The 14,009-nt window shown below is 39.6% G+C and overlaps 1 protein-coding gene and 1 long non-coding RNA gene across 4 annotated transcripts in view; both read right to left on the bottom strand.

The window, feature by feature from the left end:
- LOC146487872 (uncharacterized) overlaps positions 1-14,009 on the bottom strand; it is a 68,781-nt gene that overhangs the window by 51,032 nt on the left and 3,740 nt on the right. The window lies entirely within an intron of this gene.
- LOC146487873 (TNF receptor-associated factor 4-like) lies at positions 4,969-12,889 on the bottom strand. 3 transcript variants are annotated; one of them, XM_085128365.1, is made up of 7 exons: positions 12,627-12,812; positions 9,713-9,776; positions 9,017-9,118; positions 8,430-8,594; positions 7,390-7,464; positions 6,225-6,302; positions 4,971-5,720 (listed from the first exon to the last, which is right to left on the bottom strand). In XM_085128365.1, the coding sequence occupies exons 1-7, from the start codon at positions 12,794-12,796 to the stop codon at positions 5,148-5,150; spliced, it is 1,227 nt and encodes a 408-aa protein (XP_084984491.1). In that variant the 5' UTR covers positions 12,797-12,812; the 3' UTR covers positions 4,971-5,147. The 3 variants fall into 3 exon arrangements, with proteins under 3 accessions (XP_084984499.1, XP_084984491.1, XP_084984508.1); XM_085128373.1 differs by lacking the exon at positions 6,225-6,302 and having other exon boundaries at positions 4,969-5,720; positions 12,627-12,889; XM_085128382.1 differs by lacking the exon at positions 9,017-9,118 and having other exon boundaries at positions 5,147-5,720; positions 12,627-12,814.

Genomic DNA, 14,009 nt, shown 5'->3' with positions numbered 1-14,009 from the left:
ACTTTAAATATCGCTACTCAGTAAAAATTTCAACCGATTGTGTCGCGAGAATATAAAGTCTCAAATTGCAAACAGTCTTTACACCACACAAACAGAGGGTGGTCGGCCTGTGCCTGTGCTTCTACCCACCGAGCTCCCTATAACAGGCTCAGTTCTGACCACGTGATGGCCTATAGTCAATATTCCCTAAGAATTGTAGCATTTCTGCCCAAACGTAATGTAATAGGTATATCATTCAGCTTAAAAACTTTGCGAAAAAGTTTAAATAAATTCATGATTGGCTAGAGTAAATTTCGTTGTTTCCTCTAAACAAACTCAAGCAAGTAGGAAACAAACAACAGAAAATGGTGTGTGCACAGTAGAAAAAGCCAGACTAAGGCGTGCAGGTTAAGGCCCTGGCCATGGCCCAGCGTCGGTGAGGTAAAAGTGAAAAAACCGAGGGGGCAATTTGAGGACTTTCCGTTGGCGAGTCTGGACACCCTTTATGTCAAATGCGATGGAAGGCCAAGCAAAGACTTCATGAAATGTTCGGCTCAGATTCTTAACATTGAAGAAAAAGAGCCGGACCCTGGGAAAGTCCGACAACATGAACTTCTAATAAAACACACAATGATTTCCTGGTTAAATCTGGATTTTCATACATTTCACGTCAATAATTAACAGGTTCACTGATAGCAGACAGTATAAAAATAGAAAAAACATAGGTGACGATTTCAGCCCGGGGGGGTTACTTCCTTATAAGAGGCTAATGGGGATGTGCCGCTGGATGGGGTCGCATTTTCACGACTGGATTGACTAGAATGGGGTCGCATTTTCAATAGAGTTACTAGAATGGGGTCGCACATTTTCTGATTTTTGGGGTAAGAAAATTCTATTAAGTAGGGATTCAAGATGGTCTCGGTTAAAAAGTTCAGAAAGTTGTTGTTTATTAAATGTAACAATCACCTCGCATTAAATTCCGTTCTTGAAAGTAGATGCATAAATAGAAAGTGACTTAGTTGGGAGCACGAAAATTACATTTTCCCAAAAAGTGACTTAGATGGGGTCTATAACTGGCCACAAAATAGACTATAATGGGGCAGGGGCTCAGAGAGGCCAGCGGCACATACCCAGCAAAATTTAACCCAAGTACCCCCCCCCCCCCCCGGGGATTTCAGTTTCTGTGATCAAGAATAACCATTCTTGTACTTCAAACAATTTTGATAATACTGAAAACCTGTTTGTGAGTATGCTTTTTGCTCATCCTATGATATTATTTTATCATATTTGGTTAAAAACAGTATGGATCGCGTCTCCAACGGAACATGAAAAGAAGAGGTGGGAAACATGAAGGCGCCGGGCGGAAGAAATCGCCTGCGTTGACTAAAATAACAAGAGAAATCAATCAAAAACATTGGAGAGCAAATCACCATGATATATATTTGGAAAATCGCATTTTCTCAACCTGGCGAAAGGTTCGTGCTGAGGGAATCTTCGTAAACGATTCGAACTTCGCGTCATGGCTGCTTGGTTTGGAGCTCAGACGAAGACAAGCTTCGGTACACAGTCGATTATCTCCTCGACAAGGACAACCTCTAGTAGAACCTTGTTTTCTACGGGTCGAGCAAGCATTCTTGCAATGACATGGGTTTGGTTCCTAAATTAAGATAGTTGAGAAGCTGTAGAAACGAAATTATAAATGCAAAATATATGATTGAAAGCAGAAATAAAGCTTACCGGTCGTTTCGCTACAAAGTAGTTTCGCTACACTGCAGTTCAGTCGATTCGCTACGTTTTAAAATTGACATATTCTGTAATATTTGAACTCAATATGCTTCTCATTCAAATACTGTGAAACGTAGAAACAGCTAAGATAATTTTTCACACGACCGGATACCGAAATAAACGATTAAATGATTCTTCGACTTCAGAGGTATTCGTTGACGTTTGGCTTTCCCTGGACAAGTCCATCAGTAAATTCTCCATGGTATCAAGAAAATGAGTGTTCTAATATGAGATTAGGTCTATAATCAATATATTTGACTGGCAAATACTTGGACTCGACAAGATTTGTTTAGATTTTTCAAAGGATGCGCTCCTCAGCGCGAGACGTGCGATGAAGTGTAATATGCAAATCAGCTAAGAAATGGTATCTAATGCGCATGTGCACCAGCTGACTGTGTCCCTTTAAGCTAAAACACTTTTAGCAGTTGCCATGGTAATGTGAAGCAGGCAGCAAGTGAATCAGCCACATTTTCTCATAGGATCACTGTGATGATCTGTCTTTTTGTTTATGCGTTTCGATTCCACTCTACGTATATAATATAGCTATAGGCATACTGACTGTAATTAATTATACTGTAATTATGCTAAATTTACATAGCAGATAACACGCAAATATTCTTATCCTGGAAGGATGTTGTTTTTCTAAAATGCATGAAAAAAAAAAGTGTGTGGAAATTTTCGCATTGCAGTCAGCTAAAAAGAAAGCATGTGTTTTTCTCAGTCGACGGATCTGTCATAGAGAACAGATTCATTTCTTCTTTAAATATAAGGCATGAAGTAAATAGGACACAAATAAGAAATTTGATACGAGAATTCCACTTCTGCACCTCACTCGCTATTGGACAATTCAAAAAATTCGAAGTGTCACCAACCAGCCCCCTAGGGAGTTAGTGAACGACATCGAAAGTCATAGCTTTCGTACGAGAGTGCAATGGGATATACCTAGCTACATGTACAGAAAATGTGAGAAGATTGGTACGATTAAGGGATTGTGGACGAATAAGTGCATTAAGTTAGGCGTTTTCCCTGGATAACGTAGCTCTTTGAAACGTTTTTTTTTTTTTTTACCTAAAAGAGTATTTCCAATACAACTGACTGCCATGAAAAATAATATACCTTTTCATCAGCACACGATCCCATAATTCCTCACTCGTACCAGTCTCCCCGTAGTTTCTGAATTGAGGAACAGTAGACCTCCCTGTTATTTGGCTACTGCATTCTTTTTCTTGTCTTAAAATTAACAAAACAATTTTTTTTAATTTGATCCTCCCTGAATTTTTCAAACAAAAGCCGACCATTCATTTAAAAAAAAAACGCGATGAAATCACACGTTTTAACACCATCAGGATTCCACTGAGTGCCAAATTTAGTTCGTGTATGATTTTGTCATTTATCTTTGCACAGTCGAACCTCCCGTAAGCGACCACCCATAATGTCAAGGATATGTGGTCGCTTACGGGAGGTGGTCGCTTACCAGAGGTCAGATCACAGGGGGTCTTAATTTCGGGTGCTTATCGAAACCCATGCATGCTATTTACAAGATAAGATAGTTTTTTTCTACGAGGGATTCAATCTGATAGAAGTTTATTTCAGTGTACACTATAGCCGATGTGTATGTTATCAATTGTTTCATTGCTAAACTATTTCGGGAGACTGCTCTCGGTAGCTCCGACTGTGAGATTTACAGCGTCCTCTGAAATGATGTGGCCAATATTTTACAGCGACACATTTTTCAATTTCTGCCCGTGAGAGATACAGCAGATTGTGTCAAGTGGTCGCCTACGAGAGGTTAAAAACAATTGAAAATCTTAAACAATCATCTCTAAAAGTGGTCGCTTACAAGAGGTGGTCGCCTACGAGAGGTTACATCTATAGTGATTTGACTTGAAAACTATTGGTATTTTGGAAAAGTGGTCGCTAATGAGAGGTGGTCGCAAAGGGGAGGTCCGACGGTATTAAAATGTTCTCCTCACGCCCTACTTATGCGGTCTAAAGCAGAACTCTTTATCACAGCAGTCGCTTTGTTAACAACACCTTTTAATCGGAATATTTTTGTTAAAACTGAACTACTCTACAAATCGAGGTTCTCCAGAAACCTCTTGGGATTCACAATTTTAACAAAAGATGAAAATAGTTACAACGGTACATTGTTGTATCTAAATTTCTAACCGCCACAGATAGCTACTGCTACTTATTAACTATCAGTAGTAATAATTAATTGGCCTGCAAAATCTTACATCTGAAACCATGGGGACCATGTATTTAATTGACCTTGATTGAATGACTAAGCTAAAAAACTGATTAAGTGCTCCCTGAGTGGGGTAACCTGTAGCCTTTCATGTGATATGATACGTATCGTACCTGTTTATAACTGTACTATGTCGCAGTGCAAAACGAATATAGCGCTGCCAGCAGAAGAGAACAATTTTTGCTATTAAAATCTGATGACACAACATCTACGTGTAACAAAAGTAAATATGAAGTTCTCAACCCTGCATTCTGCTGAACACATTCGTCAGCATTACAAATGATCCACAAAATGGACTCTGTCTGGACTCTCAGTTTTCGATGCAAAACAATAGTGAAAGGCGAGGAGGGGAAAAGAATACTCGCCGTGAAATTTACAGGTCAATTCGAACTGTTCCAACAATACCATCGATATAAACGTGCGCTGATCCGTAATCTGGGATGTCGCTCCATAAACTGGCCGCAATTGGTCCAGCTGTTTTCCCTTAGACCCGCTTGGTCTCTGATCCCAAATAATGTCCATGCATAGGTCACGCGATGCATCACAGAGATGCGCGTCAGAGATGTTTTCAATTTCAATAACTGTAAGTGGTTGAACACCCTCGTTTTAACTGCCAAAAAAGATACATCAACAAGGAAAAAACAACTGAGGGAATTTAAAAGGTTTGGACAAACATTTTAGACCAAAAAGACGAAAAACGAAGTGTCGACGTTTCATCGGTCTTAAAGGACCCTAGTCAGCCAAACCTTTGTTTTTGTTAATATGCGAGAGTTTGGCTATTATATTTTATTCGGAGCATGTCGAAATGAACGAAATCACTGTGAAACTACTAAAAATAATGAAACATACTTTCAGGAACACAACTTACAGTAAAGCAAAAGATTTCACTTCACCATGCAATATCAATAATTTCGATGGCATCGAAAATGGCGGAGGCTGACTTGGGTCCTTTAATGTCCAAAAGAAAAACGGTAAAAACTATTTTTTTGTCGATCTGATTTTAAGAAACAGGCAAACTACATTAAAAGCTACATTACAAAACTTACGACTCTCATGTCTGAAAGATGTAATGATACGAAATTATCTGAGGAATTTCTTTTCTCCACTATTTTTTTTTTCGGAACATGAGTCACATCTATCGCGGCGAGACTACTTGAAGTTGAATAAATATCGTGTCGTCCACAATGTAGCGCCTCTCCCTCAGCTTGTCATGTGATACAAACTCTGGGAAGCCGTGCCCAGTGTTCTCATCTGTCACGGGCCTTCCAAAGCATTCCCTGTTTTCAGGGTTTGCTGTGAAGGAAAGAACAATGTTCTCCCTGTCGTTTAGATTTTCTTGCTGATCAATTAATGCAAACTTCAATTTTTTGTGGAAAGGCCAGGGTAAGATGGCGTCGTACTCACCTTGCATAATCTGAAAATACACCGAGAGGTGACTGTCTTTGCCGGCTTTATTGCCATTTGGCTTCAATAGCATTCTAAATTTATAACCATTGTGATAAAATGGTTCACTTTCTATTCTATTTTCTTGGTTTTTGGCTTGTCCCAAGACTTCATTAAAGCCATTGATCTTCCATGTGTATTTTCCTGGACGTTGCCCTTGTCTTCTCTCAAGAGCATCCACTTTCTTCTCAAGTGTTCTCGAAGCCATGTCAAGATGAAGTCTCACAGTAGATTGAAGATGGGTTTCAATATCTCTTCGCTGAATCTACGAAAAAAAAAATCCGCAGATCAATTTAAAACAATACGCCCACCTATGTGGGGTGTAAAAATAAGTCATTGCTCTCAAAAGCGTCCTTAGCTTGGTAGAATATTTCCGAGTTTTTTTTTTTTATTTCAACATTCTGTAGTAGTGTTCAGTATCCATTCTCATGCTCCGGCCCTCGCAGCGAGGGAGGGGTGGGGAGAGGGGTTTACGTAAAAGTCATCTCAGTTTTTTATAAGACCAGCACTAACCTTTATAGAAATATACAGAAGTGTGGATTGTGTCCATATATATTTTTAATTTAGTTTCTTTATTTTATCGTGTACATCCCTTTATTCCTGTTTTGTCGTCTTTCGGGACCCCGTGATTGGAAGAAATGTTCCTCTGACAAGTCGTTGCCAATTGTCTGTTGATTTACATTGTGTAATCTTGGAAATAAATAAAGAGACATTACCGGCTAATATTTATGGCAACTCCAATTTACTAAGGTGTTCAAAACATTATTACCATCGTTCCACAACCCATGTGAGCATACGGGCAGGAAATAATGGTCAGCGGACAATCTCTCTCCTCGTGGGATGCCATCTGTAAAACACATCAATAGTAACATCTCTCAATGTATGTACTTAATAATCAGTCATTGCATAGATGACTTCTAGCGGAAGCTGTATAGACCGCTTGCAGTCTGTTTCTCTCTCAGAGTCTGTGTGGTGGTAGCACGCAGCGAAAAATTGGGACGAGGACGATTGGCACCAAACGAGATCGGCGCGCGAGAAGAGAACACAATCTCTTCTCGTTCAAACCCCTATTAAGAAGCTTCATTGATCCTCGACGAATCTTATGAGAAAAGAGGAACTGGAAATAGTCTAAGGCTGTACTCATATGTGGTGGACGATACGGCTGACAAATCACGTTTTTGATTCTCTTGTTAAAACGCTTCAACTTTATAAGAGGCTGGTTAAGAGTCATTATGGTGCGATTTTTCCGATACTGTTGGTGCAGGTTCGAATTGGCCCGGAAAAAAATACGGTAAACCTTACTTTTAAGACATTGAATGGCGGTCACAACAACATTACATAATATAATTTTTAGTGTTCTTGTTCACACGCTACGGTTGTCCGTTGTTTACTAAAGTTTAAGGACTACATAAAAACATATAAAGCCTTAACATTGGACAACTCCTACGGCTGTTTTGTAAGTAATGCATGAGGGTTGTTCTCATATCCTTTTCATTTTCAGGTATTTTACTGCAGAATCAGACTCACGCTCTCTGATAAAAACGGTTCTGAAAACGCAGTAAAGTTTTATTTAGTACCAGTCAACAACCTGCCCTACCAGGAGATCATATAAACTCCGTATGATAAGGTGGCTTTACAGTCGGAGTGGGGGGTAAGCTGGCTTAAGCTCTTAAGTTGTTTATTATCACTCGGATAGCGTTCGCCTCATAATATGTAAATGGGCGTAAACAAAAGCTTCACTGAGATTTAAGGCCTGTGATGTACCAGGACACAAATCCTGTAATATATGGTAACCCTCAATTCTGGTACAGAAGTAAAATATAAAACTTAACACGCGTTAGGACTTTTTAATTTAGGCTGACACAAAATAATTATTTAGATGAAATCAATAATTATGAAATAAATACTCAACAGATTCACAGCGCGGTGCATACCTCTTCTCTCACGATGATAGCTCCGCAGCTCTTCGGACAGTTTAAGGGGCATCTTTTACACTCATCTTGATGGACCTTAGAAAAAATAACAAAACAACTTATGGATTGAGAACGTTAAAGTTTTACAAACTCCTCCTACTGGTCCGACAAGTGTTGATATGTACTTACTAGTAACCTGAAGCAAGATAACACACGTTTTGAAAAAAAAAAAAAAAAAAACGAATAGCATTCTCAGCGAAGTATTTCACTACTGCTTAACACCTTATTAATAAATACAACTGATAATTTGAGCTAATAATGATGATCAGAATCAAGTTCTTTGTTGACTTTCAGGCAACTTGATTTAAACTGTAAAAATATTATTAAGACTACAGTCAACTCTCTCATAAGCGACCACCCTTGGGGCACGACAAAGTGGTCGCTTACGGGAAAGATCAACAAACTAAGCCTAATACTGGATTGATTGCTTAATTAATTACATCAGTAAAAATATTACCTTGGCAGCTAAAATTAGGCGAATAGAAACTAATTTATTTAAATTTTTCACATCTATTCATTCTTCTGACGAAACTTTGTATTACATTTTGAAACAGATCATTGTAACAATTCCTGTTTACTTACAAATCTAATTATAGCCATCTTCTCTGTCTGTAAACTGTTATTATCTGTTAGCGGTCCGGGGTAACGTCCTCAAAAATTGAACTTTTGTTACTTCTGAGTAATGATTTACTAACGATCATACGTGATTATGTTGGGTGGTCGCTTACCAGAAACAGAAAACAAAAGAATATGTCAATTTTCCGGCCTAAAACGTGGTCGCTGTCGCTTAAACAAAACGGTTGTTTACGAACTGGCCGCTTACGAGAAGTGGTCGCTCTGAGAGAGTTGACTGTAGCTTGTAAACCAGAAGAAAAACTTTGATGCAAGACCGTACGGAGGAAATTCTTAAGTAAAACCTGGAGTGAGTACAACAGTAAAAAAAAACAAAACAAAACAACGCATACAGCGTACAACAGTCATATCCGCCATACTGTTCTTACCCGAGTTTTAATTTCTGGATATGACTCATCACAGAAATCGCAGCTAATTATCCTCCATTTACACGTGTTGGTCACGTGCACTTCTAGGTTTTTCCTTTTCATTTTCACGGGACAGCTTTTGTTCAAACAAGGGACAAGTTTCAGAGGGCAAGATTCTTGATGATCCTATAGAAATAAAAGATTGGAATAAGATAATTATATCTATAGTTTTATCAAATATACTTATAGACTAAATGCAGTAATCGTAAATTAAATCCCTCTTTATAACGTTATAAGGAAAAGAAGAGAAAACCACGAAAACTACAGCAGTTTGTTTTCTACAATTAGAGTAAAAATAAAGATCTTAAAGTAAGACAACAGAGGACATCCGACAGAAGATGAATTTCATTCATTTTAATTTGAAAGCAAACCACCCAAACCAATAGAGAAGCAGAATTCCTAAAACCAACGTTAAGGCTTCCATTCTAAATTTATACGTACTAAAGATCTGGACCGTTTCTATCCGATCTACTCAGTTTTGTGTTGTTCACTGCGCATGCCGGTAATTTCTTCTGTTTGGCGCTAGGTTTGAAAAACACAGAGCTTACATCTTTTGACCTCAGCTCGCCTGTCCACCGGCAGCTTTTACTTGGACATTTAACAAGAAAGGAAAGAATCTTTCTTTCTGTTGCTTTGTCAGGGAAGATGTCCTACGACAAATAAAAGGATAAATTAAGAAAATAAATTTATCTTAATAATCACCACATAGATACACAAGGTGAATCGAAATAACAAGTGGAAAGTATTAAGCCAACTAACAGCAATCAAACTGAACGCAAAGAAACCTTCATAAAAGCTTCTAATCACTGAGCTACAACTGACTCATTCCAAGTCTTCTCTCTTATTCTTAAATCGTATTACGCGGGGGTTGCTGGTAAGGACGAAATCTTCCCATCAACCCTCACGCTCTCTTGTCATGTGTATCAGACTCCGCTTGGAACGGGTCAGAAGCTATGAGGGGATTCAAGCTATGAGGTTCAGAAGCGACGTGAGGTAATCATTTATTAAATTGCTTCCTTTTGGTTTTCGAGGATTTGTTGACTTGACTGAGATTCATCAATCTCTCTTACTTTTTAGATTCTCCCCCGAAATAGCTTTAATTCGATAAAGACGGTGCGAAGTGTAGCGCAGTTTGGCTTTAATACTATTACTCAAGGCAAACAGAGTTTTCATGCCTCCATCATTTCTCTACTAGAAAGCGTATATAAATTAGATATTACTATCTCACTGCAGAGTTCACTTACTTTGTCTCGAGTCAAGTTGTTTCGATCCAAAGGACAAGTTAATGGTTTCCCTGCACTCTCCAACCTATTAATAAGAATAAGGCCTGGTTTACACTTGCACAATAAGCGCAAACATAACAAAAATTATCAGCGAACCAACGTAGGACGCTAAAATGCATTTGATTTTCTTGTGGCTATGCTTGGTTCCCACGAGTGAACTGATAAGCACAACCACAGGCAACCTCATTCCCAGGGTCTCTCTTCTTCACGCTCTCTGAGAAGTGAAGAGGAGAGACCCTGGGAACAAGGTTGAACCAAAGTCACCAAAGGATGACACACGCACGCGCAGCGCTGCTCTGACCTCTTCTGCTTATGTTTGTTCTTTTCTCATACACCTTCATAGAAACAAGCATGAAAATTCCATTGGACTGGCCAACGTTTTTTTTTTCAATCGCCACTATAACAGGTGGAGGTTGAAACTTTTTTTTCCCTACAAAACTCCGTTTCAAAGTTCTCACGAAGCAAGGAAGTAGTCACCCCAGCTACGCATCGCGTTTTCATACCGCAAGAAATACACTTGTATTCATTCGCGTATCGACTGTCCCTGAGTAGAAGGAGGGACAGCTCGTATTCTCACTGCTAGGCTCGATTTCCGCCGTCTCCCGGGTCCGGTCAGTGCGGGCTCATTTTCCCGAACAGCGGCTGGTAATCGAGCCTATCTCACTGCTGGACAGCAAAAATTTTTAAACAACAATTACATTCTTGTCTCTACTTCATCATCAGTTCTAAACCAAGAGCAATCGACAATTGTGTTATTTCGCAGTTTTGGCTGGCCGATAACAGTTTCTTTCCCTCTATTTTTGACAGTGAGTCAACCCCCCTTCTGACCCGTGCTGTACCGTCCGCCAATCCTTCCACCCGGCTCTCTGGTTAGTGGCTTCAGTTGAACATATGGGGATCAATGAAACGAAACAATACTCTCAGTCTATTGTTTACCCCAAGAACACGAACATAGTCGTGATTACTTGCGAATTGTTACGAATAGTTGCGAATAGTGACGAATGTTGCCAATTTTCGGCGAAGACTCACGAATAGTAACGAATAGTTGGCGAAATGTTGCAGTTGTTCCCAGCTGAGTACCTCACACAGACAAAACTATCAAGTAATTTTTTCTGCCGGAAGTAAGTTTCCGCTCCAGGGAGGAAGCCAATAAAGCTTGTGGTAATAGGTAAATTACAAGCACAGTGGAACCCCGTTAATACGGTCACCAATGGGCCAAAAAAAATTTGGCCGTATTAACCGGTGACCGTATTAACGAGGGTTTTTTTTTACAAGAAAATGTATGGTCGTTTTGCCGAGCGGCCAAAAAAAAAGTGGCCGTAATAACGAGGTTGCCGTAAGGCGGGTTTCCACTGTAGATATCAATTAAAAGGAATATATAACCTTATTATATAATTGTGTTACCCGCGACTGGCAGTCCAAGTTGGAGTAAATGAAAGAAAAAGGTAATAGTGACATTCTTTCGCAAGAATTGCTTTAAGGTCATTTTCCGCCAGGCGTCCTGAGATCTGCCGCTTCACGAAAACCTAGCCGTTTTTCTGACCAAAATCGCGGGCTCTAGTAAATCGGCCTGGGCTGATCCTTTGCTAGTTCTTGTACAATGGTTTATGCAGATAATGATGGTATAAAGTGTTGCGGTTTAATTAAATAACCATCCTTTGAAAGCATTTAACAAGGGTCATAAATTTTGTTTTGACCTGTATTTTTTTTGTGGTTGTTAGAGCACGACGAACCACAGGGCGCAGAGGAGTTAATTTGATGTAAATTCCGGCTAAATGCACTGCGAAATTGCGCGGAAAATTGAGTTTGTTGATACAAAAAGCGTTATGAGATCTTACTACGCGTCTGTTGAAAGATTACATAGCCGGCAATGGTCGCCTGTGGGGGAACGATTGATGTGTGGCAGCTTGTATCCTGGCGGTAATCTTTCAACAGAAGATCCCTTTCGATCGCTTTCTTGTATACAAACAAACTCGATTCACAACTCAATTTCCCAGTGAATTTAGCCGGAATTTACATCGAATCTGACTCCTCTGCGCCTAGTGGATGAACGTACAATGGCAATGGAACAACACTTTAGTTCACCCACACACCAACTTGAACCCTTGATGTTCGCAATATAAAACTAAGAATACTTGCTTGATCAATCCAATTTTTAGATTATTGCTTCAGAAAGTGTATTCCAATACGATGAATATGATAATTAGGTTGCAATGTTAGCATGTTTTGCGCGAGAAAGTTCTGTATGATCCTCGTACTTGGATAAGGAAAATAAACAGGGAGCTGGAACAAGCAGATATAGCTGTAAACACTATATACTGCAACTCTGTAAGACCAGTATATGTATCATATGATTAGACAGAACGAAAAAAAATCAAGGTAAAAATAATTACTCAGTCTGTATAGTATAGTCACGGTCTGCGTTTTTACATGACCGTTAAATTAATATGTGATTTCGCGCCAACAATATGCAGATTAAATTCAATGAACAAGTCGCCTTCTCGCGATTTTAGCTGATTTTCAGCGATTCGATCGACCAGGGATCGATGCTCGTCGCCCATGAGTCGACTTGTGCCAAGTGTACTCTGCATCGAAAGTTCCTCCGAAAGATCTGTCCTATAAAGAAAGCATTTTAACAAGCTTTTCGGGTTTTTACTTAGAACTCAATGTTCAGTAATCGCAGTAGATTCTGCAAGGTATAGTAATTCGCTGATGGACTGAAAGACAAGGCATTCATTGCACCGGGGGTAAAAGAGTACGCGTTAGAGGCTCAAAGAAAGTGAATATTTGTACGGCAATTTTTTCAAATTCCACTGCACTGGTTTATGCTTTACAACTGACGATTAGACGGCCGGTACACTCAACGAATACTAACCTTATGAAGTGCTCGTCCAGACACTGTTTGCAAAATCTGTGGCCACATATTCCTGTTTGGACTGCCTCTTTCAAGGGTAAATGGCAGATTGAACATTGCAAATCTTCTTCCACTGGATTAACAAATTCCTCCTTATATCCGCCGCCACTGAACTGCCATGTCTCAGCCATAACGATAAAGCGCGTCCCTTGTCGGCTTACATGAAGCTCATGTGCCTTGTATGACCAACCGTTCGTGTCAATTTGCTGTCAGACTTGAACGGAAGCGGAAGTAAATATTTCGTTACAGGCATCTTTTCACTTTGCACAGATGAATGACTCTTTACACGCATTTTTAGCCACTGTTTCTTGTGCAAAATGTTCGAAATTTCCTTGACTTTCGCACTTCTTTTACCGTCTAGAAAAAATTCTCTAGTTGGGATACTGAGAACAAAAAACGAAAAGAAATAGAGTGACTTGAGGGTGGTGAGTAATGTGTTTTGAGCTGTTTTAGTTTTGGTTAGAATTAATTCTAAAATTGGCTGACGGACTTTTCAGTTTTAGTCTTGGATCGGCTATAGTGAAATAGTCTTTAGGACGGTGCCTCATAAGACAGAAGTAATTTTGTTTGGCAAAGGCTATTAGAATGAGTTTAAGAAAAATTGGCGGGGAGGGGGGGGGGGGGGGCGGTCAGGGTAACCACAACCTTTTTAGAAAGAATTGAGCAGAGGTAATTCGTTAATAACAATGCTTGGCCTTTTTTTAATCGGAGGCTTAATTATCTTTAAAGAAGAACAATGCGTCGTTACCCCCAATTTTCTTTTTGGATTTCAATAGTCCTTTTCGGCTTGCTAACTGAAGTCCTTTTCCCGGAAAGTCATATGCCGCTCAAAAACACCATTGAATTTGTAGGCTAGGTCGATAACGAATCAGGATTTCCGGACCATCCCAAGATGCAGAGCACCGTATCAGGCGTAGTAGTCAGAGCACAGGTCATCAAAGCGTAATGGAAGAGTTTGCATGGCGCTAAAATTCGCTAAAAAATTAAACAACAATATTCCCTTGAAAACCTAAAAAAATTACATTCGAGTCTGCAACAGCCCACGCGGTGTGTATAGCTAGATTTTCATGGCTTTCAATTTCCGCGCTCTCAAACAGCGAAAAACGCACAAACAGAAACGCTTGCTGCGCAGGCTTATGGCTTCTTGGGGCTCCCGAAAGCCTTTTTGAGTGGTTTATCCCTCAGAGGCTGGTCCACTTGCAGCATATTGCACTAAGTTATTGAGCGATTCACGTGCAGCATATGTGTATTGTACCAACTTATTAAGCTTGCCCGTAGCCCATTTTTTTTACATTGGACGACATTCTCATATTTGAAAAAATTTCGAGCAAGTACATCTCAATG

The sequence above is a fragment of the Pavona decussata genome, unplaced genomic scaffold, assembly GCF_977016875.1.
Source record: "Pavona decussata unplaced genomic scaffold, jaPavDecu1.1 SCAFFOLD_13, whole genome shotgun sequence".
NCBI classification, from domain to species: Eukaryota; Metazoa; Cnidaria; class Anthozoa; order Scleractinia; family Agariciidae; genus Pavona; species Pavona decussata.
Note: the sequence above shows the minus strand (reverse complement) of the source record. Positions and strands in the feature narration are given on the sequence as shown.